Below are 24,678 nucleotides of genomic sequence, written 5' to 3' on the forward strand. Positions count from 1 at the left end.
TGCAGGACCCGGAGAGAAGGGCTTCATCAACAAGCTGTATGCCATCCAGGATGTGTGCATCAGTGTGCAGAATGCGTTGGATGAAGTAGCCTCCTACGGCGAGAGGATAAAGAAGTGAGTCGTAAGCTTCCTCCTCGGCGCCCGGCCCGCTGCTCCAATACTCCCTCGTCCCCCGCTTCCCCGTGCCAGCGCTGTCGGCAATCGCTAGCCCTCACCAACCGCCCGCCTGCCCCCCTGTCACATCTTACTCAGCCCCGCCAAGATGGCTGGAACACATACACCATGCGCGCACGCACCCATTCATGCATGCACACACACACACACATACACGTTTCAGCTACACGCAGGGCAGAGGACAGGCAGTAAAGTTAGTGAAACTCCCAAGTCAGTTTCACTTGGAGGTAAAGTTGTTTAAGTAAAGCGTCTAGACTAAACGTATGTAGTCTAGACTCTCGAATCGTGGTGTTTTTTGCTCTCTACTTCAGGACTAATACGTATCTCCCCTACTCTCTCCACAGCACCTTTAACTGGACAGTGCCTTTCCTAAGCTGGCTGGCCATTGTTGCACTGTGTGTGGCCACTGTGCTCATCTACTATATCCCCCTACGCTACATTGTCCCTGGCCTGGGGTGAGTGCCTAAAATGAAGTACAACTTATAAAGGCTTTATAGAGCATACAGAAAGGCTTCATAAGCACTACATAAATGCTTCACAATGGTGTATAAACATACATAGTGCATTAGGTCACATTTGGCAATTCACCAAAGGTACTATACTGTTCCATTGTAGTCTTATAAATGTAGTAGTAATATACATTTATAAGACTACAATGGAACAGTTGAGTAACTTTGGTGAATTGCCAAATGTGACATAATGCATTATGTATGTTTATACACTGTTTATAGACTGTGACATACGCTTATAGATGATTTGTGAAGCATTTATGTAGTGCTTATGAAGCCTTTGTATATGCTCTATAAAGTCTTTATAAGTTGTTCTTTGTTTACAGTGGACCGTATCTTTATGTAATGTAACCATTACGGTGGGCTAGATTGGGGATAGATAATCATTATACCTCCTTTATTAACCCTGTCATGTGGGTTGGTGTCTACTTCCATGGCACAGTTGCTCAGGGAACAAACTCAGTAAACTGAGTATTTCACACAGCACCTCTTGAGGGGTGGCGAGAGGAGCTCTGGTCTCTAATGGTGTCTGCACTCTGCTTTGAAACACATTGAGTTACCTTGAAGGGCTCAAAGAGGGCTTTGATGATCCAGAGAGAGAACAAGAGAAGGAGAGAAAAAGAGAGGGGGAAAGAGAGAGTGAAAGAGCATGTGAGAAAGAGTGTGAGAGAAAGAGAGTGAGAGAAAGTGTGAGAGAAAGATAGTGTGAGTGATACAGAGAGAGAAAGAAAGAAATAGAAGGTAGGCGAGCTCTTGTGACCCATGTGCTGAACAGCTCTCCTCCCTCTCTCCCCCTCTCCCTGCAGGGGTGAATAAATTCACCAAGAAGCTCCGTGACCCATACAACATTGACAACAACGAGCTCCTGGACTTCCTGTCCAGAGTCCCCTCAGATATACAAGTGGTGGGTGTGATTTCATCCCTTCCACCCCCCTCTCCCTCCCCCTCTCTCTCTCTCTCTCTCTCTCTCTCTCTCTCTCTCTCTCTCTCTCTCTCTCTCTCTCTCTCTCTCTCTCTCTCTCTCTCTCTCTCTCTCTCTCTCTCTCTCTCTCTCTCCATCCATCACTATGTATTCACTGATGTCCCTTGTAATGGTGATTTTCACATAGTGATTTATATAGACTACCTTATTGCTAACACATATTGGAAAACAATATTATTATTTTTTTCAACCATTATTAAGTCTTTTTCCTGCTCAATACTTCCTGATTTCATTCCATGTCCACAGAATTAATAAGGTTAAGTGAGTGAAGGCCTTTATGGGCTGACTGATTGAATCCATCCAGAAGTGGCTCCTATAGAGATGCTGTTGTGAGCGAGTCATTATAGAGTTAAACCAACAGTTAACCACCCTCACGCGGTTTAGTTCTACATTAACCGTGAGATCAGATTAACGCCGCGGTCGCTGGGTTGGTCGGTGGGGTTTGATAAACTCTTAACTCCAACGCTCTAACGCGCCCAGCCAAGGTGCTGCCGCTGTTTAACTGCAATTAAACGGCAGCTTGTGAAAGTGAGCCTGTTATGCGGCAGCGGTGGCAGCGTCCTCTGTGACCGCTGGAGCAGAGCGACACGGACACACACCCGACCCAATCCCCTGCCACATCAGTGCCGACACGCTCCCCTTTGATCGCCTGTGGGCCGCCACCTCTTTGATCTTTACAGGATCGTAATCCTCCGCTCCCAGCCCGCCCCCAGCATGCCCCGTGCTGTTTTACGGTCTTCCAGGGCCATTACAGTGGCAGGTAGCCCCGACCCAAATGAGGCCAAGGTGGCCCTCTGCTGAGGTGCAGCCACCTTGCACACCTGGAGCCGGAGGGGCCGGCAGGTAGGAGGGCTTTACGAGCCCCTTAATGAGGGGCGGCTGGTAGGGACGGCTCACGGACGCGCGCGCGTACACACAGGCAGACATGCGTACGCACACACGCAAACCTACACACAGGCGAAAGCACGCACACACACAGAGCCCACGGACCCTGGAGCTCTTGCTGCTGCTGTTACTACTGCTGCTGCTGAAGGTTTAATTGGTGACAGGTTTCAGCACCAGGTTGGGACACCCTCATCTCATACCACAACCCCCCCTCCGAATATAACTTCCTGATCACCTGACGGGGTGCTCCGCTCCAGAAGCGGCTAAAAACAAACCAGAACGTTCTGCCCTCCTCTGCTGTGCTGTGCTCTCGCCACTGCACTGCCTCCGGTGGTGGGTTCACCTCATTGCCTGTGTTTCTGGGTCACAGGGGCCTGCAGGGGCCAGGTCAGGGGAGGCTGGAGGGCCACAGGCCTAAATGGAGCAGCCCCTCCCCGGCGTGGCCAGCCGGCCAGCTCTGCGGATAACAAATGAAGTGCTATTTCAAGGCCCCCTACACCTCTCTTTCCCTGTCGCTCTCTTGCTCACGCTCTGTGTGTGTATGTGTGTGCGTGCATGTGGTCTCCCAGGTGCATATGTGTTTATTGTTGTATAACTTCTAACATTTACTTGGTGTCCTGGTATGTGTATATTCATAGAGACAGAGATTGTGTGTGTGTGTGTGTGTGTTTTTAGAGCAGTGGATCAAGCAGCATATTGCTGTTAGTCAGTTGTAGCATTGTTCATAAGGTGGCCACCTGAAGTGCTGGGGAGTGGGTTAGTGGGGCTGGATGGCTGTTACTCCCTCAGCTCTAGTGAACACTTAACAGTGCACTTTCACTACAGCTACGGGGGCTTTATAAAATGTGCTCTTTAGCTCACTGACACTGTGTCTCTAACAGCACTGTCAACCACCTTTAAAGACTAGCAAAACCTCTACCTACTAGCCAGTTCACATTGTCAGCTGTTCTGTTTTCCTAAGGCTTAATGTTCTTCATAGGCTGTAACCTTAATGGCTGCCTTGTATACTTTCCCTTCTGGATGGCTGGTTGTGATTTTACGCCAGAGTAAGCTACCTTATGGTCTAGGGGAATCCTTCATGTGCCCTAAACGAGGCCAACAGACATAATCAACCTAAGTATTTCCAACCTGCCGTTTGGGACAGCTCTGTGTACCAGCATGCTTTATGATGCCATTAGCTATGTGAGCTGTGGACTGCATAAGTAGGACGATAGCAATTAGCATAGCAAGTGCTCCTTTATAGCCGGTGTAAAGTAGCAGGTTTACTTTAAACCCCTCCACAGAAATAGACACGACTCATCATTGAACTCCAAATGCACGCTGGGGACGTTTTCTACAATCTTGATGTTGAGGATGACTCTGATTGGCTGCTGAGGAGGGGATCCCAGAGGTCAAAGGCAGGGCATAGGGGACTGAAAGGGGCTTAAGGGCTGAGGCTACATGCCAAACACCATCCATCACATATTCCACTCTGCTCTGCCACAGGCCCCCTCATCGTCCCTGGGACACATTTCAATATTTCACTTGAAGCAAGCAATTAGTCTCCACTCAGCAGCCTACAAACTTGCCGGGAAAACTTTCTGTTTGTTCTTTGTCTGTTTGCCTGCTTTCACCTTGACATGCTTCTTCTCTGTGAAAACGAAATAGGAGTACTGTTGAATCCCCTGTTTGTGGGTGTCTGTGTACTAGCAGTAGTTTTTTGGCACCGTTTAATACCCCTAATGCTAGGTTATAGGCATCACAAAAGATGAAGCCTGCAGAGGCTTTTCTCCCCCTGTAGAAACAGCATAGTATAGTATCATTAAAACACTCTCTCTGTCTCCTCTCATTGGCTTATTCATATTTGCCTTCCGCTACCTGCCCGCCCAGGCGCCTTCAAACCGGAATCCTCTCGCTTAACGGCAGGGCGACAGTGAGCGAGAGAGAGCCGTGCGGAACACCGGGTCCCGGGCACCGCCCGCCGCCACCGTCTGACACGGCTAAACAAAATGCGCTCTGGTATGCGCGGCGCCCCCTCCGCAGTGCACACTTCAAAGGCTGTTTTGTAGTTTGACTGTCAACATGGGGGAGAAGAGAGGAGGGAGGGTGGCGAGGAGCGAGGGTGGTGCAGCCTTTGAGCAGCGCCAGGTCTTTTACCCACTATCTCCCAATGATCTTCTCTTTATGCTCCACTCTTTTTTTTAAACCAAATTGCTAGCTCACTGTCGTAACCCTTTTTCACTCCCTCTCTTTCTCTCTTTACTCTTTTTTTTTTTTCTTCTCACTTGCTCCTCTCCCTCTCCTCTTTTTTGACTTTAACTAGCTCGCCACGTTTTCTTGTGCGGGGTGGCGTAGCTTTATTAGGAAGGGTGAGCGTGAGCACCAGCGAGCGGAGCCGCGAGTGCTGCACGGCAGGCCTGTCACCTGGAGGGTGGAAGGGAACGGGTGACGTGTGAGAGAGCGTCTCTCCCTGGCAGCTCTTTTGAAAGAGCTCTCTTTTGATTGAGCTATTATTGTTTTTCTCTCTTCCTTTTGTTCTATCTGGTTCCCTCCTTTCGATAAGAAAGCTAGTTTCTCCCAAAATGCAAACTTTTGTTTGTTTAGTTTTGATTTTGATTTGAATGGCAACATACAGTCTCAAATTGCTAAATCTTTTTTGGGAATTGTAGGCGTTTTATTTTATAATGGGGCACTAACAGGCAGTGATCTCACAACATCCTGCTTCGGATACTTTGTAGGCTTTTTCCGCACTCCCTGCATGCTTTTGAAAATATGTCCAATGTTGTACAATGATATATGAACAACAAAACTCAGGAGTCAGGAGTGTCACTGTGCTCCAGAAAGTAACCAGAATGTCTCCTGGCAAAGCACTTATTGAAAGTGAACCTGTCCCACCCCCAGATGTGCATTCACTCACTCACACACTCACACATTCAGTCACTCTCTCATTCATGAACTCATTCACTCCCTCACTCATGGACATGGCAAGATCTCAGCCTCACCCGACGATGGCATCCCGCCAGCTCTGCGACGGCCCCCTAAGCTCCCATAATGAAACTCGGACTGACACAGCGCAGCCCTGCATACCAGCAGCAGCAGCACAGATGGGACGTGGCCGTATAAAACCTGTGTCCCCTGGGCTTCTCCTCCAGTGTCTGCTTTAGTTGGCCAGACTAGAAAATTATCCCCACCCACATGAGAACAGTATCTGTCATCACCACACTGTTATGTGGCTGGACCCACTCTCTTCTCCCCCGTCTCTCTCTCTCTCTCTCTCTCTCTCTCTCTCTCTCTCTCTCTCTCTCTCTCTCTCTCTCTCCCTCCCTCCCTCCCTCCCCCCCCGGATCTGTGCTCATCACCAGAAGCAGTACAGATGTACAGAACCACTCTTCTAGTTCCTCCACTCTGCAATCCTCCGGACCTCTCTCACACTGTCCAGTCACTCAACCGTATTTGTTCAGCTGTAAATTCATCCTGTGTTTTGTCAGATGTTCTGCTTGTAGGCCGTGGACAGCGGCTCTGAATCAGCCCCGTCTGGTGATGCGAAGAGGAGGAACGTATGGTCGCCAGTCACCGATCCCTTTATGGGTGAAACATTGGTGGTGACCTCTGTGAAGGGGAGTTGAAATAGCGTACAGACAGTGTGTGGCTGATTAGGGGGGTTTAATGCAATGACAGTCTGATGTGTCTGAGTCATGTTGTATTATAGATGAAGGCTAGGTTAGACAATGCCTGGTGAAGTGGCACTGTGAAGCAGTAGGAGACGAATGGGAATGCTTTAGCTAGCGCTCTCAGATAGCCATGATGAGAGACTATTGTGTTCCGGCCGCAGCAAACAGCGACCACACTGGAGATGGGGAATGCTTAGATGACGTCAGTCACTTGTCTGACGAATCTGAGAGGGTGTCAGTCAGTGTGGAGTGTAATGTACCTCAGGCTTTCAGGTATGCCGGCATAGTATGTCTTTGTGTGTTGTGTGACTGTGTCTCTGTGAGTGAGGGGCAAATAGAGTGACAGGCTTTGGTTTTTGAGGCTAAGCTACTATGCATGAACACCCATTACTGAGTTGAAAACGGAACCCCGAAGGTTGTTTTGATAGCGTACCCACCATGTTTAATGGATGATTCCTTTCTCTCTATGAAAGAAAATGTGTGCTGCAGAAACCATTACTAAATCCATATCATATGGCTCCCTGTCCTCCTCGACATACAGTACCATACTTAGTATGAAACCAAGCATCAAGCAAAATAATGTAGCCTTCATCTGTTGCCCGATTAAAAGAAACAACAACGGTAATGAATAAAAAATTAATGACCCCCTTATTTATAATGTTGTTGTTTACCCTTTTGTTTTGACTGCCTCTCTCTTTCTCTCTGTCTCTCCCTCTCCCCCCTTTCTCTGTCTTCCCTCTCTATCTCTCTCTCTCTCTCTCTCTCTCTCTCTCTCTTTCTCTCTCTCTCTCTCTCTCTCTCTCTCTCTCTCTCTCTCTCTCTCTCTCTCTCTCTCTCTCTCTCTCTCTCTTTCTCTCTCTCTCTCTCTCTCTCTCTCTCTCTCTCTCTCTCTCTCTCTCTCTCGCTCTCTCTCTCGTTCTCGCTCTCCATAAGTGTAGAATATTTACTGGTTAGGTTACCCCTGGGTAAAAGCCAGCACTGCTCCTCAGCCTGGTCAACCAACCTTTATCGCTTTCCCCCTCCCTGCCGCCGATCCTTCCTCCTCTCCTTATTTTCTCCATCCTCTGCCAGGTTAAGACATCTCTGGAGCCCCCAGGACGTTCCGACCGGTCCAGACCTGATTTGGTTCGGTGCGCCACGAGTGACAGATCCTCTCTATCTCCCTAGCTGGAGGATCCGTGGCTCATAAAGTCACCTATCTTTCCAGTGTCCGTTAATTATTGCGGATTTGAGAGGGAAGGGTTACACAATGCCTGGATTAATGGGTCACTTTCAGCCAGCTCGCTGCAGCCAACTCTTGAGAGAGACAGAGGTTAAGAGGGAGAGAAGAGGGAGAGTGCAAGAGAGAGAGAGCGAGGGGGAGTGGGGGGGGGGGATTAACATGAAGTCTTCATCATGGCTGGAGAATATAAGCATGGGAGCAAATCTTCAACATGGCCTTTCAATTACCTTTCTTGCTAAAATCATTTTGGGACACACAGGTGTGGTTTGTTCAGTGTGTCTCTCAGAGATAGGTGTGTGTTACGACTGTCTGGTCCTTTGGTCTGATAGAGAACAAAGCATATAAAGAAGGAGAAAATCATTCATTTGTTTAATGTAGGCTGTGTGTAGTTGGCCTCGATTTCACTTGTTCTTAATCAGACTTGTACAGTTCTAAAAGTACAGCGTCGTCAAGCCTAGGCATGGTGAAGACAGTTAGCATTGCATATTGCAGTGTTTCATAGATGGAACAACACATCACACTGCTGCATTGAGGCTGGAGCCCAAACTGCCGTAGCTCGTGAAGGGTTAACTTGTGTTTCCTGTATAGCCTCCATGCACTCGGGGATGGCTCTGTACTCTCTCCAAGCTTTCCCATGAGCCTTTGCCCTGTTCTGTTTGTTTGTGTGATCCCTTCCCCCAGGCCACTGTTCCACACAGCTGGACAGACAGCACTGAGCCTGCCCAGGGTGCTCACTGACTCTATCCCAGCATCCTGTGCTTTCCCCACCTGACCGCCCGCTCTCTCTCTCTCTCTCTCTCTCTCTCTCTCTCTCTCTCTCTCTCTCTCTCTCTCTCTCTCTCTCTCTCTCTCTCTGTGTGTGTGTGTGCGTGTGTGTTTTAACAGGTGCAGTACCGAGAGCTGAAACTGGATCTCAGTCATAGTCCAAATAAAAGAAAGAAAAACAACCCGGGGTAGCTGGCTTTGTCCGCCCACTGAATCTTCCCTCCCTCAACGGCCCGACACCAAGGAGCAGAGGAAGACTGGTCTGGACCAGCTCAACTCTCTCTCTCTCTCTCCACTTGTTTCTCCTCTTCCTCTTCTCTCTCTTCTACTGACTTTAAATATACATATACAGGCTCCCGAAGTGTAATTATCATTGTAGAAAGAGACAACTAGAGAAAAATCTTAATGACGTGTTTAGTGATGAAAGTGGACCGGACCATTCCAGACCCAGGTGTTTACTGCATTGAACCAGTCTGACAGATGTACAAGTCATGCTCAACTGTGTCATAGTTATGAGTTCATTCGAAAACGTTTCAGCCATTTCTACATAATTCCCCATAAGGAACATATCATTTAACCCTATCATGGTCAGAAAGCCGCTAACCAGGTAGAATGGATGTGTTTACTTTTCAAAACAGAACTCCCAATGACCTCTGGGTATAGGCACGTGGAGCAATAGATAAAGAGCTTATTAATTCATTATTTTACCAATTCTGTAAATTGCTTTGTATTGTATTTACATTTTAGATCATTTAGAATTTTTTTGGGAAGTAGTGTTCTTTCTGCACCAAGCCTCTATCTCAGCCAGTGTACAGTGTTACATATTGATTAGCTATTAGCCCGTTAGCCTACAGATCCAGTATGTCCTGCTGCTAGCACACTGCACTGAGAAAACTAAAACAGATAGCCCTACAGTACACCGTTCATTGAACTCTTTGAAGCTGTATTTGTACAACATGTACAGTTGCACTATGGCCACATTTCTAATTGCCTCTCACAGATGTCTTACTTAAATCAGTGAGAGGCAATGAGATATTTGAAGAGGTCAAATGCTCATTGTCTTTTCAGTTCGTAGGCCTATATACATATCTGTTCCAGTAGTCCTTGACTATCCAAATGAATGATAACTTCAAAACCTCAATCATCCTCTTTGAAATGGAACTGAAAACTGCTGCAGTCCTGACGATATGCCGTTCTTCCAGTCTTCACTACCGTCTATAGCGCAGATCAGTGTTTTCCTACCTAGAAACAGGGTGTTGTTTCCCCCAGCAGAGGCAGGCAAGTGTGGATTGCTGCTGTGCCACTGCGCTAATATAGATGTCACCCTGTGCAGACAGAATCGCCAGGCAGGCCTTAGGCAGCCCGAGCGGTAATCTTATTTGAAAGGATGGCCTCCTCTCCTCTCATCTCCACATGTTGCCTCAGTGGGCACACACACACACACACACACACACTCCAACACTGTGCCACAGGCTGGCCACCCTCTCCATCTGCCCCACCTCCTGCTCAACTTTGATCTCTCTTTCAAGGGATGTGTGTTTGTGTATTTGTGTGTTTGTGTGTATGTGTGTGCATGTGTCCCACTGGGCAAAAACTGGTTGAATTAACGTTGTTTCCACATCAGTTCAACCACAAAATTCAATGTGATGACGTTGAATCAATGTGGAAAACTGATGGTTTTGCAAGAAGTCAATCCACGTAAGGGAATTTAGTCTTTTTTTCACCCAACTTTTAACTTAAATCGAATGACCTGGTGAAATGTTTGGTTGATTTCAGGTTAGTTGACAATTTAACCAAATGGATATCAAAACTAGACGTTGAACTGACGTCTGTGTCCAGTGGGGAGTTTATGCAAGCAAACAAACAAGCTGCATGCTTGGAGGGTGTCCCCATAGACAGTGTGTGTACATGCTGTGTATGTATGCTATATGTGTGTGCACATATAAATGTGCGTGTGCATAATTCCAGAGTTGTCTGTCCTCTGGCTCTGGCTCTGGAAAGGGATATGGATGTGATTGTGAACTTGTAGGGCCAGATGCTGTGTTTTGGTGGTGGAGAGGCGTCTGCTAGATGAGCAGCCAGTTAGCCGCTGTGTGACAAGACAAGACGCTTAGTGGCCAGAGACTGCGGGGCTTTGCGTGTGTGTGTGTGCACCCTTTTTCCAAATCCCTCCCATCATCCCTGTCGCTCTCCCTCTCTCATTCGTCAGTGGTTGGGGGTCGTGGCCCTGTCTGAAGGGAAAGTCTCCCGGGTCTCTCCCAGAGCATCTGTTGAAAGATCACAGCATAGGCTACATCTGAGGAGCCTTCCACTCCTCCAGATACCCCTCTCCCTCCCTCCATCCCTTAAACTTCAGCAAGCGTATATCTGCCACTTTGGAAGGCCATTGATTTGGTTTGTTTTGAGAAATGCACTTGAAAGACAATAAATAACATGCACCGTGAAGAGTAGGACCTACACGGGATATATCATCCTCACCAAAAGACAGACTTGTGTCTTTTTGTACTGCCTAAAGGGGACAGTTTGAAAACCTGAATGTGTATGTGTGTACTACTGTACGTGGTATAATTTACAGTAACTGTAGTGGGTATATTGTGTGTGGTCTTGCATCCAAATATTCTAAGTTTTATAACATTGTTTTGGCTATGCTTGCAAGCAAACTGAAGTGATTTATTTGATGCTACAGAAAGAAATGCTAAACAGAATGTATCGGACAGACATAAAGGAAAAAGTCACTTTCATTTGCACCATTTATTTTTACTCAACTACATTTTTTGGAGTGATGTGTATAATATGCTTGTAAATGGTCTAATGTTGGTTGATGATCTTGTATAGGTGTATGCTTGTAATTTCTCTCCGAGGTATTTTCGCCTGCACCGTTGCCTGAGGACAAGGATGGGGATTTGGGGTGGGTGGGCAGTAAGGGAAAGTTATGAAACAATAATGTACATCTAATATGACAAATAAATGCACCTGATGTATGTCGATTCTTTTGAAAAACATGTGAAAGATTAAATATTTTGTATAATCTTTGGAGGTTTTTTGTTCATTGCCAAATGACAAGTCATTGAGCTTCACGAAGACCAATACATAGCCAGCCACCCAGAAGGGTGGTTTGAAGCGTGTGTAAATATGGACAGTTTGTGTGTGTGGTGTGTGTTCTAGTTTTACCACACACAGAGGATGATAGAGGGCCCTTCTACCAACCAGGAGGGCCCTTGAGGCCCCTGTGTGAATCCTCTGACCAGATCATGTATTAGTCTGGGAGTCCCTCCACTGTCTGAACCCCTTCCATCTAAACCCCTGTACATCACACCACACAGCCCCAGAAATGATGACATGCATACCCAGCCAGTGGTACTCCCCTAAATAAGAAGAGGTCAGGAAGGAACACTGGGTTATTAGTCTCTTCCCCTCTCAGGAAACAGTTTGTCTGTGTGGCCAGGCTAGTTTTAAGTTGTACTCCTGAGCAGCCAGAGGGGGGCTAGTCTTACTCCCGGGTTACCCCCCACGTGGCCCGCAGATGAGGCTCTTCCATCTCTGTCCTGTGCCCCAGCTCAGGACACTACGTGACCAAACATGACATGACCCCGCCGTCTCAATAGATGCTTCCACTGCCAAACACAAAGACAGACCTTTGATGAGTGTGTGTGTGTGCATGTTCAACTGACATGCACCTCAGTTTGTTTCCCTTTCAATTGCTCTGCAATCAAATGTTAAGCAGCATGGTTGCTCACAATGGTAGAACTGCTACTGGACGCCCCAGTAGGTGCTACTGCTGTGAGTTGTTGCTATGTGCTTTATTTGAAATACTCCTGACCCGTACTCTTATTAAAGTACTATTGTTATTGCTTATAAACACCAGTCAGTCTCATGCTGCATGACCACATGCACGTGACCCTTCCACCTACTGGCATGCCACACAGTAGGTGTCAAAGGGGGGTGTCTGCCCTAAGATGGTCACCATAGTAAAGTCTACACGACCCATAACACCTCTACTCTACATGTCACCTGGTCTATGTTCAGTTGCCAAATGTTCTTGAACATTGCAGATAGAAATGCCGTGAATAGAGCCGATGTGATTCCTTATTCTACATGTCAGAGAGGTATGTTTGATCTACATAGTCTATTTCTATTTGGACGTTCCAAAACATTCAATTCTGCTGAAAGTGTCCCTGGCCTGAGCGGCCTCATTATAGTGGCAGGACCTGCGCTGTACTGGCGGTTTGCCACATGGAGACCAGTAGGAGCTGCTGGAGACTTTATTTTTGAAGGAAGGACTTTGTTTCAGTTTGAATAAGTTATATGCTTTGACAGAGCTAGGCCATTTGATTTAGTGTGATCATTTAGTTCTAAGTTTGTCATTAAAAAGTATGTATTTTTTCCTTTAACCTGCCTCCTGAGTTTGTACTGTGATTTTCTATGCATGATCCTTGTGTTGTCAACCCTTGACTACACCACAGCTTATATGTGACCATTATAGGAATCAAAGCCACATCCCTTGTGTTGCAACTAAATAGCTGTTTATAACTGGTTCTAACATATCCTTTTTCCTGATCTTGTCCACACGGATTGTGCCCACATTTTTAGACAATTAAAATACACATTGATCTGACCTTCATGGCCACCTCTGGAGGTAGTCAGGCACACATCGTGTCTGGATATCTTACAAGTGTAGACGGATCTGGACAGTGGAATAATTTAAATCATTACCCCGCCTTCTAAAATAATTGACAGGTGGCACCATTTACTTATGGCATCAATATGAGTCTTAAAATAAATCAATTTTTGTTTAAGCATAGCTGTCAAATAATATGCACACAGGGAGGGACCAGGAAATATGGTCACAATGCGGACACAGTGGACAGATATGAAACACTGAGCTTTTTATCCAACCAATCACAGTAGTTCAGCCCCTGAGACAGCGATTCCTTTAGAACAAGATTCGTTTTGCATCGCCCATAGACCCGGTTGGGAGAAGTTTGCTTATTTTAGACCATTCCATGGTAAAATCTCCACCCACCCAAGTCACCGGGCAATGCAAACTGAATTTGCCCATTGTGGCTGGGATTAAATCCGAGACAGTTTTAACACTAGACAATCAGCTGTCTAGTGCACTGATCTATAACACATTGGAGGGGAAGGTTCAAGGGGAGGGGGCTTGGATATTCTCATCCTTTGCAGTTTATACGTGGGCCTAGGAGAGCTCTATTGTGACAGCTTTATTCCACCAGTCACAACCCACTTTTTACATACCTGTGCTGACTCACTGGGTTTCCAAACCATAGTTTTAAAAAAGGCTGCGGTAACTGGTTAAACCTACCTATCCTTTAGGATAAACCTTAGGTTAAAACTACCTACCTACCTAGCCCTTGATTGCAGCCAGATGAGGAAGTTGTGCAGCCACTGTGAATCATTACATATTGCACCAAATCTCAATTCAAAATCGATTTATTCAAAATCTATAAAAACGTAGTGTTAACATGAGTTTTGTTATAACATAAAATAACATGAACAATATGATAAAATGAGTAACAGTGGTAGTGCAATGTCACATGATAAATGTGAATACAAATGTAAACAAAAATAATTTATGAATGTCACAATTCACTCCAAGGCACATTATAGAGCAGGGACCTAGATCACATTCACAGGAAACGTTGTGCATGTTGGCTAAAGCATAAAATACCTTTAAAAGTCTGTTATAGTGCTCTGCTCTATAACATGCCTTGGATTGAATCGCGGCCGCAGTCAATGTCCATTATCAGTCAGGTGTGTGTGTGTCACAATGTGTGTGAGAGCAGCGCTGCTCTGTGGGCCTTCATCTCCTCCAGCAGGGTGATGAGGAGGCGTGTGTGTGGGCCCTGGCACTCCCTGATGGCGGGGCACAACTGAGTCAGGCATTCCTCCACCCCCAACGCAGTCTCCATGTCCTCCGCCAAGCGCACCAGCCGCGGGTCACCCCAGCCCGCCGTCAGCCTCCGGGCAGAGTGGCTCTCCAGGGCCCTGGCCAGCTTCACCCCCAGGGAGAGAGGCCTGTCCTGGGCCTGGGAGGATGAGAAGAAGGGGGGAGGGAAGGGGACAGCCCTCTCAAGCTGGTAGGTGAGAAGCAGGCAGGTCAGCAGGGAGGAGCAGGTCTCCAGGAAGGGGAGGTCTCTGACCTCTGACCCCAGGGCCTCCAGGGCCACGTCTCCAGCAAGGGCGCTGCGTTGAAGCTCCTCCCTCAGTGTGGCGGTGGAGACCAGGTCCAGCGCTGTCCGGCCACGGCAATCCCTCTGCTGCAGCAGATCAGAGCCTGCAGGACAGATGGACAGAGACAGACGGAGGTACTGCTATTAATACCGTATTTACACCATCTTATGACTGAGTAATAGGGAATCAAATTGAATGAAACTTTATTTAATCTAAATTAAAACAGTGCCACACTCTTAAATAAATATGAAAATGTTTTGAAACGTTGCATACATGTGCGATTAGGGCCTGTGAAGCCAGCTGAGCATCAGTGATGATATCATGACACACAACGAACGCACCATTGAGCAGCCAATTTAAGAAACATAATTATGAAATACACTGAGTACACAAAACATTAAGAACATCTGTTATTTCAATGACAGACTAACCAGGTGGAAGCTATGATCCCTTATTGATGTCACATGTTACATCCACTTCAATCAGTGTAGATGAAGGGGAGGAGACAGGTTAAATAAGGATTTCAAAGCCTTGAGACAATTGAGACATGGATTGTGTATGTGTGCCATTCAGAGGGTGAATGGACAAGACAAAAGATTTACGTGCCTTTGAACGGGGTATGGTAGTAGGTGCCAGGCACACCGGTTTGAGTGTGTCAAGAGCTGCAACGCTGCTGGGTTTTTCACGCTCAACAGTTGCCCGTGTGTGTCAAGAATTGTCCACCACCCAACTTGACACAACTGTGGTAACCATTGGAGTCAACATGGGCCAGCATCCCTGTGGAACGCTTGACACCTTGTAGAGTCCATGCCCCGACGAATTGAGGCTGTTCTGAGGGCAAAAGGGGGTGCAACGCAATATTAGGAAGGTGTTCCTAATGTTTACTATACTCAGTGTAAGACTACATGGGGGCCAATGGGACTGTAACAGATATAGATAGTGGACACGCGCGCACACAGAGAGAGAGAGACAGAAGAGAACAGCCGTTTACCCACAGGGCCACAGTGCCAGCCAGGGCATTCAACTCATTTTACTGCTAACTTATGTTGACACTATTAACTGGCTGACTCACTGGTCACATTGTGGTTGTGTTTGGGGACTCAGAGAGATAGTGACCTAATAGAGTTTTAGGCTTACACATGCTTATGTAACACATTAGACTGTGTCAGTTCAGATTAATCAAACTGAGAGGCATTGGTAAGGGTTGGGAAACGGATATGATGAGGCTAGAGTACAATAAAGTTATTATCGTTCAAACACAAGACTGATTTGATCTTCTCATGACCCATATTTCTCCTTGCTCATATATGACATCAGTAGGACTGTACATGACACGTACATACATACAGATGTATTTTAACGCAAAGTCAGTTTCACTGTGTGTAGTAGGGCAATGTGTTCAAGTACTTCACCCTCTCTTCTCTCCCCTTTTCTTTGTGTGTTCATTATAAAAGCCTTTTCCAGTGGTGGGCCCACACACACTTGGCCTATATGGAGCAGGCCGAGTCAAGTGTGAGCCCTCTGTTTGCTTTTAGACAGCCAATTTCTATGGCAAACTGCGCTTGATGGCACTTGACTGCAATGTTCCCGCCACTTGTGAGCTAGTTTAGGGCTCTCTGACGATTCGACACAGAGTCTGAAAGGCACCCAACAGACAGCCAGGCAGTGGTTTGTGTTTGACAGACACTCTGAGGGTAAAGGAAGGACAATTGTTGTTCTTGTTGTTGGATGTGTGTGCAGAGGCAGCAGACGACTTAAAGGGAGGTTCTTCTTTCATCCTACGATTTAATAAAGTGAATGGTGTTCTTTACCTTACGAGTGGAAGTTGGCATTCGGCAAGTTCAGGTAGTTTATTAACTAGGTATTAAAAAAGTAGTTCATTAATAGGTATTAAAATAAATACTGTACATACATTGGAATTATTGGTTGGAGCTCTCGCACATATCGTAAATACATACACTTCTGCATACCGTACTCACGCTAAATAATGTCATTTATTCTGGAACTTTATTGTGGAGGAACGCCCCTTTAAAAAGGTGGCCATCACGACTTGTGGAGAGAAAAAGGAGCTTGCAAATTAAGAAGTGTTTCTTTCTTTTTCCCTCTCGAGTACGGCTAGCCAGCTCTGGAGCTCGGAGGAATAGCGAAAGCGAAACGCATGGCACAGGTACCACGGGAGGTCAGCGCTCGTCTACCTTTTAGTGCTTCAAGCTCGAGTGGCAAAAACTCAAATCTGCATAAATTGTCGCGTTAATCTACATAAACTTTTACATTAGCAGGGACATTTACAATGCAGAGGTCAGCCAGGGAGCAGCAGTCAAGGACGTAAGAGCACGTTTTTGATCAAAGCCGCTCTAGAGAGAAATAGAGAGAGGGATAGGGAGAGTTGGGGAGGGATAGAGGGATGGAGAGAGAGAGAGAGAGTAGGCGAGGTGAGAAGAGTTGTTCACACAAAGCAGGTAATAATAGCCAACCACTCCAAGTTTATTTGGCCTTGCCATTAGGCCCATTGAAAAGGAGTGCTTATGAAGTTTCAGGTCAGCCATGTCATGCTCAGCCAAAGGGATTTGGGCCTTGAGGGGAAGCATTCACAGTATTTGCCAGGTCTATCATGTTTAAGAGAGGGGGAGAGAAAAGATGTTGTATGTTGGGAATGGGCAATCTTCGGACATTTCTTCCAGTTTGAGCCTTAAAAATAGACTTTCAAAGTGGGAAGATTTTGTTCACAATAGCTGTAGCTTTCAGTGAGGGGTCCAGCCTTGGGTTGTGCTCCGCATGTACCTTTCAATAGTGCACAGAGTATTTCACACCGTCAAATAACATTTCAATGGCAGAAGGCCATGTTCTTGAGTGCTTTTTAGAGAAAAATTATATTTTCAGTCCACAGAATGCCGGCTCAGCTCAAGTAGCCTTCAATGTTGCATGTTTTTGTGTGTGAAAAATCCCTGGCAAAGAAGTGCACCATCATCCATGACTGTAGATTCTGTTGAAACATCCTGTGGCCCTCCCCTACATGTCTGCTAACTACAGGGCACTTATTAAAATACACGAAGACAAATACTAAACCTACAGTCGGGTAAGATGGGCACAGCCACCAACCCGCCCCCCAATTATTCTGCTCCCCCCATCTGCGTGAACTGAGCTCTCACCCTTCCTTTCCCTCCCTATATCTCTCTCTCTCTCTCTCTCTCTCTCTCTCTCTCTCTGAACTGACTCCTTTCCTCCTCTCCCCTCCCTCCTCCATGCAAAAGAGGCCTGGGCCCAACTTTCATCTAGCTCAGTGGTCACCTGGTCGACCTACAAGCAAATCCTAGTGCTTTTTATTCGTTTTTGCGCTGTTGGCAGTAGGTGCACTTGATTCAGCAGCCCTAGCGCCAGGAAGACAAAGTGTTCCCATTTTATGTGTCTAAAGGTAGAACGCCTACCCGACAGGCCCAGAGAGCAAATCAAGTGCACCTATAGGCCAACCGCTGGACAATCAGATAGCTCAGATCACCGTGTCTGCACAGTTTCCCTCGCACCATAAACTGTAAAAAGAACAAGAAGCCTCAAAACACACAGCAAAGTTGATAACGTGAGATTTCAAAACGTTTAAAACCATGACTAGAGAGACTCAACGAATACAGCAAGTTGTTATTCAGCACTGTCAACACTTTTCTTCCTACTGCCACTAACGCTACAACTAGCACTGCAGCTGCAATGAATGAGTACAGCAAAGTGTTTCGATGAGCTTGCATTGTCTTTGTTAATATTAAGGAATATTTACCTTTCTCTGTTCATTGGAGTAACAACATGAATTGGTGGATGAGGCGGAAATAATGCAGTGCGATTTAAGTTTGGCCATCAGCTGGTGGACTGTGTCCCCTTTTCTCAGCGGAGGGAGGGAGAGGAGGGACGGTGAGTCGGGTGAGAGGGAGCCTCACCACTGCTCCCTTCCTCTCCTCAGGTTGACCATCAGATGCAGGCCATCAGTCCAGTAAAAAACTAATGATTATGCTCACTCAGCTGTGCCTCACAAGTAATACAACAAATGACCTATTACCAGTGTGATCGTATACAGTAGCTGCAATGTTTTTTATATCATTTCAAAATGGTCTGAGAATGACAACATTGGCAGGGCAATTCAAGCAGAGCCAATATGCAGTGATAATGTATTGGGCCTTTAGCCTACTACACAAACCTCATTGCTACAGAACCGTTTTTAATTGGTTAATTTTGCATATGCTTACATTTTTTAAGTCACGTAAAAAAAAAATCTGAGCGGTAGATCTCGGCTTGCATTTTGACTCAGAAAGTGATCTTGACTCTGAAAAGGACTGATCTAACTCCATGAGAAGTCCTTAACTGATTCTGACTCCCTCCCTCCAATGGAATCAGCCGCTGCCTGTTCTTCACAATGGCCCGTGAAATACGCATATGTCAGTGCTTTACTTCACACTTACACTGTACACACCCCGCTACACACACATACACAACGCTACACACACCGCTACACACACCGCTACATACACACACACACACACACACACACACACACAGAGTGAGAGAGCGTTGCGAGAGTGGCCGGGGCTTGGTATGATATTGCCTTCCGCATCACGGAGAGCGATTGAAGTAATCCAGGTATTGGCGCAATGTGTCAGATATGCTGCTCTGGAGATAAATAAAACACCTGGGGGATTAAATGTGAGCAGGGGTAATTACGCTATTTGCTCTACGTGTGTGTGTGTGTGTGTGTGTGTGTGTGTGTGTGTGTGTGTGTGTGTGTAGCCCTGCGGGGGGATTCACACGCCTCGTGAATGCTACTGCTGCCTGCACCAGTCAGACACAGCCTGATTGCCACACACACCATCACACACACAGAGCGCAGAGCCCTCTGGCCTTTAGAGGGCAGGCAAAGACAAGAAATACAAAAGCCAGAGTGGAGGAGGGGAGAAACAGAGCGAGGAGTCCTAGTTCCATCCCCCTCTCTCTCTGTGTGTCTCTCGCTCTCTCTGTGTCTGCTTTAGTTCCAGACGAGAGAGACAGAGGCAAACAGACTGGGATGCAGCTCCACAGCAGAGCAGAGCACAGTAAACATCCCTCTCTCTATTTCCCCTTCCACCTGACGGAGAGAGACTGTGTGAACTGAGACCAGTGGCAACACATCACACACCCAGAGGAGCACCCGCCCTACAACAACAACCACCATAGGAAGACAATACCACAGCATCAACCAATGGCACGGCTCAACCACAGTCAATGTACACATCAACAGCTAGATGAATAAAGCTTATTTTCCTAGTCTCCATTCCTTCCTTCACACTGATCTAAAAAAAAAACGACTGATTTGGTGAAATCACTGTGGAGGAGACAAAGAAAATAACCCACTAGGGCCAGGACGATATCAGTATCGCGATACTCGTTAGCATCGTGGCAAGGTAACAAAACACAAAGCGGATTTCACTTCTTGAGGAAAACAGCCCTAATGTTGGAAACAAACATAATTATGTTGGAATCCAGAGTCACATGTATTTATTTTCCAAGCTATAGCAAACAACATTTCACATACAGCAGGTTTTTAAAGGACCAAATAGTTTGGTCTACTTTGTGTTTATTTTTGCAATGTAAAACAAATATTGCAATACTGGTATCGTCACAGCCCTAGAAACCACTTGCCATTATTGAGATGCAGACCAAATCTTTAAGTGAATCCCAGCCTACTAGTGGTAGCTAGAGTTGTGGGGATCTTTGTTTGTTAGCGGTGGTAATGAGAGCTATCCGGTTGAAGGGCTCATCACCCAATCAAACATGGGCCTGGGCAGACAAAGATTAGAGCCAGATTATGGGCCAGAGGGTTGGGGTTGGAGGCTGGACTCTAGCTGTAATCCCCTGGCAAGCACTGACACACTCAGAATGGAGAGAGTCGGCATCCACGCCACAGGCACACCTGCCACACACACAGCCGTTATGACATCTACAGGACGAGGAACCAATAGATAGGTGACATTGTAAATCCCTTGCTGCCCAGTATTTGGGCTCTATGCTCATATCTAGGCTGCTGTATGCATTTGTAGCACTTTGATAATAGCCTCGATGAGGCACAGTTTCTTGTCAGTAGATGAATGTAGATGACTAAGGAAGTGCAGGAAATGTCTAAGAAAAAAAAAAAAAGAGGTTAGATTATCTATTCATATCCTGTGACCTACTCAGACTGGTTACTGGTTACTTCGTACACAAAGCAGTCATAACCTCGTTCAAATGGAGGGAGTATGAAACGACTCACTACTACACATTATTATTATTATTATTATTATTATTACACATTGAATACTTTCATTTTCACACTTTCAACACAGCTTGAAAAATAAATAATATCTTAATGGCTCGTGGACAGATGCACGGGAAGTGACAACATTCGCCCAAATTTTACTTCTGGGTAACCGTGAATAGATTTGTCTGAACTACGACTTATTCGTGTTCTCTTGGACACAGTGGCGTTGTCGTTTGGGTCTTACCACACTTGATTCAAGTGAAGACTGATTGCTGGTGTTCGAGGTCAGGCCTGAACAGAGAGAAGACACAAGTCACCGAAAAGGGCCTGGCTATATGAATCTACTCTGTTCTATTACAGCTGCCTTTCGGGAAACAGAGACGCTGGATGCTAACCTTGAGGCTGTGCTTGAATCTATCCCTTCACCCCTTGTTCTTCTGAGAGGAAAGACACACAACTGAACCTTTGGAAGAGAACGAGAATAGAACTGGAGCGCTGCAGTATGAGTTGCTCGACCTGTGTGTTACTCCCCGCACATAAAAGAAGCCTTCCTCCTGCCTAAGCTACCTTGATAGGCAGTAAAACGCAGCACAAGGCCAGTGGTTCTAACAGAGGAGGGCTAGTCTAGTCTAAGAGGGGGGGTGGATGGGGTGGTGTGGGAAGAACAGTGAATGTACTGTAGGGCCTGTGGGGTTCGGTGGGCTGCGAGAAATCTTCCAAGACCGGAAAATAGCACAAACCCAAGTTGAAGTACATCCTTGGAATAAATAGCAGCTTGCCTGCGCTCACACACACGTGAGAGGAGCATGAAAGCGGAAACTCTTCTTCTTGAGAGAGAGAGAGAGAGAGAGAGAGAGAGAGAGAGAGAGAGAGAGAGAGAGAGAGAGAGAGAGAGGCTGCAGGCTCTATCCTGGCAAACATCCAAAACACCATTAAAAGGCTGCGAGATAAAGAGAGAGTAGAAATTAGAAATTGGTGGAGAAACCAGGGAGGTATGGGAGGCCTAGCCTTTTGAAACACAGCCTGAAGTTCAGCTGAAACCCATGCACTAACCACAGTGAGGGCGTAAGCAACATGCTTATCTCCACACGTCTAGTTAACAACGTAGCAGTCGCTACCAGAAAGTTCCTGGTTTCAGTCCCAGCAGTGAAAACGACTGAGCTGACCCTGATCAAGAAAGGCACGGTTTACCCGCCATTTTGGAAACAGAGCTCCGCATTACAGCCTGAGTACATCTGTGACACTGCACAAGACTGAGGGGACCAAGCTGCTTCCTGTACCACCGAGCTAATGACATCTTTCAGCTCCACAAACATGAATTCAGAACTCAAAGGGATTGGCTTGGGAAGGGGGACAAGCTGATGAATGCTTGGTGGTGTGACTAACAAACAAGCAGCAGCAGAAGAAGAAGAATAGGTCTGGTAGAACATAAATCGCTGTCCTCAATTGAACAGTTTGCAACTGCTTTAAAGAGATATTGCCCCTAAAAACCCATCTAATCCCTTTGAATCAGAAACATTTATTCTAGTGTCAAAATTGACTACAATGTGTAAATAGGATAATTTTTGTCATAAAGTCAGTCTCGTCTAAAAAAAAGAGTTTGGAACCTCAGTGCGTCACAACGAATTAAGGTTGGGTTTGGATTACAATTAAGTAAACAAATCATGCCCCCTTTTGCCAAGCTCCACGTGCAAATCGGCCCTCCCCCCACATCGCATCCCTTCATTGAATGGGGCTCCGTTGTTTCATCGCCCCCAACCAACGATTTCAAAGGATCGCGGACGTTTGAGACTGAAAAGCCTTTAAGGATTGACCATGCAACGCATGCTTCCAGCATGATGCACAGCCAACTACTATGGCTTGCATGTCCTGACCAAAGGACCCTTTCATGCAGGGATCGGTGATTGGACTTTGTTGGTCCCCAGTGGTGGTGAGTATACCGGTAGCTAGACCATAGACTGCTGGTTATGTATATTTTGATAATCATTATCATCGCTAGCATAGCTGATGTTAGCTAGCTACCAACTAGCTAGCTACCTAACTAACGTTAGCCTACCTAAATACAACTCGAATTTGGCTTGGAAACACGATAACATTTCAAAAGAAGGCAAATAATTAGTAGGAAAACCTTTTGTCATGATTGTGATGTCGCCAGATTGACTTTAGATGAATTATAACTTTAGCCAGCTAACTAAGATTGAGGTTGCTTACATTAGCATTGCTAGATATTTTTGGCAAACTTAGCTAGTAACAGTAATGGCAACATTGCCATCTCTCTTGTTTCCAACTAATTATTTGCCTACTTTAGCAATGTCATCGTATTTCCATGCCACTCTAACTTAGTGTAATTTATACGAAACTTACAGTCCCGTGTAGCTCAGTTGGTAGAGCATGGTGCTTGCAACGCCAGGGTTGTGGGTTCGATTCCCACGGGGGACCAGTATGAAAAATGTATGCACTCACTAACTGTAAATCGCTCTGGATAAGAACGTCTGCTAAATGACTAAAATGTAAAATGAAACAGTCACATTAGCCTTCGAGGTGCAACCCATGTCTAGGGCACGAATAAATATTGGATGCAGCTATGGTGGTACTAGCTAACTCATGACTGACTACCATAGTGTACGAACTAGTAGCAACAAACTCAAACCAACCCAAGGCCATAGCAAAACATGTCACAGTTGGTTGCATAGTGTAACGGTGTCACCGGCCTGAATCTAATCCAATCTGAAGCCAGTCAGTCTACATCTGTAAAGCATAGAATTAGCTTCCAAACGAGATTACGTTATTTCTCGAGCTATGTTTATAATTTAGGGATGTTGACCATGTTTTTCTGTTAGACAAAGTGCACAGTTGGGTGCCAGTCTGATCTCCTGGTCATGAACGGATGCCGGGACCTACCAGAAGGAGCAAAGGTGGGTATCACAACATGTCCAGCAATGTGATTGCAATGGTTTAGCGACCTCCAGAAATAATTTCATTAATTGTTCACTTGCTATTTTCACAGCTTGTCAGGCAAGACTTCAGAATAAAAGTGTGTCATGCGACACAAGTACCTCCGTTGTTGTCAGTCTCCCTCCACTCCTATGAAAAGGACACGCCATGAGGCTTCTGATAGTGACCCGAGTTACTGCCCTGATGACACAGACGGCTTCATCAACAATGACAGGTAACGTGTGTTATGTGAAAAGTTGTATTAAAAAAAATACCTGGCTTGATAAAATAATAGGCTAATTCCCCAGCCAAGGAGATACAACTAGCAGAGTCATTTTGGTTGTCCTTTCTTTAGAACAAAATGCAATTTACCACTTGGCTGTCTAATACATCACCCAGTCACAGGCCCTCCCAGTCAACACCACCTCATAAAATGGACTGCTGCAGTTGTTTGATAGATGTCCAGTTTGCAGCCAAAGACCTCACCTCCAGCCTCACCTCTTGCCTGCTCACCAACGGTCGACGAGGTAAATGTCCAGTAATGGCAACACCCTTTTCATTCCATGTGTCACTGATGAACTCTGCCTATTTCTACGGATGGACTGGAGCCTCAGTCGTTTGATGGGGAGACCACAATTGGGTAGGTTTTATCTGACCTGTTCAAACTTCAATATAGCACCTGTTTGTATGTCAGATATTACCTTTCCTAACTGCCTTTGGTAATAGAATTGTGACTATGTGTGTGTGTTCACAGAAACATGTATGGAGCCAGCACATGGAGACATGCAAGATGATGTGATGAAGTCCAGACTGACAGACAGGCTTGATACTGATGTCTCTGAATGGAGAGATACAAATTATATTAGACAACTTTTCCTTGTATTGTCTTTTTTTACTATTGAATTTAATGGTATCAGTCAATATGGGGATGGAGAAACCCTGTGTATTCTGCACCAGGATCAGGGAACTCCTGTTGTATACGGGACACCACAGAGGAAGGTATGACCACACTGACATTATTGCCAAGGTAGCCCCATTACCACTAGACAAAATGCCGATAGGCAAAGTATCTGTATCAGCTGGGAATGACAATGAAAGGTGAAAGGTACACATTG

The 24,678-nt window shown here is 46.0% G+C and overlaps 2 protein-coding genes across 2 annotated transcripts in view; one reads left to right on the forward strand and one right to left on the reverse strand.

Moving 5' to 3' along the window:
* Positions 1 to 4: 4 nt before the first annotated feature.
* On the forward strand, positions 5 to 11,078 carry LOC311114086 (multiple C2 and transmembrane domain-containing protein 1-like; the record flags this gene model as incomplete). The annotated part of the gene is given in 5 exon segments (XM_084189367.1): positions 5 to 114; positions 519 to 618; positions 620 to 629; positions 1,490 to 1,587; positions 8,308 to 11,078. Coding segments are annotated over 5 exon segments (390 nt in total), but the record flags the coding sequence as incomplete, so codon positions are not given.
* Positions 11,079 to 13,620: 2,542 nt separating this feature from the next.
* Positions 13,621 to 24,678, reverse strand: part of slf1 (SMC5-SMC6 complex localization factor 1) — a 33,953-nt gene continuing 22,895 nt past the window's right edge. Inside the window, exon 18 of the mRNA XM_084189368.1 lies at positions 13,621 to 14,482. Coding sequence (XP_084045494.1) covers positions 13,971 to 14,482 — 512 coding nt within the window. The 3' untranslated portion in view covers positions 13,621 to 13,970. The remainder of the gene's footprint in view (positions 14,483 to 24,678) is intronic.

Source organism: Coregonus lavaretus (genome assembly GCF_964263955.1).
Source record: "Coregonus lavaretus genome assembly, contig: HAP1_SCAFFOLD_3016, whole genome shotgun sequence".
NCBI classification, from domain to species: Eukaryota; Metazoa; Chordata; class Actinopteri; order Salmoniformes; family Salmonidae; genus Coregonus; species Coregonus lavaretus.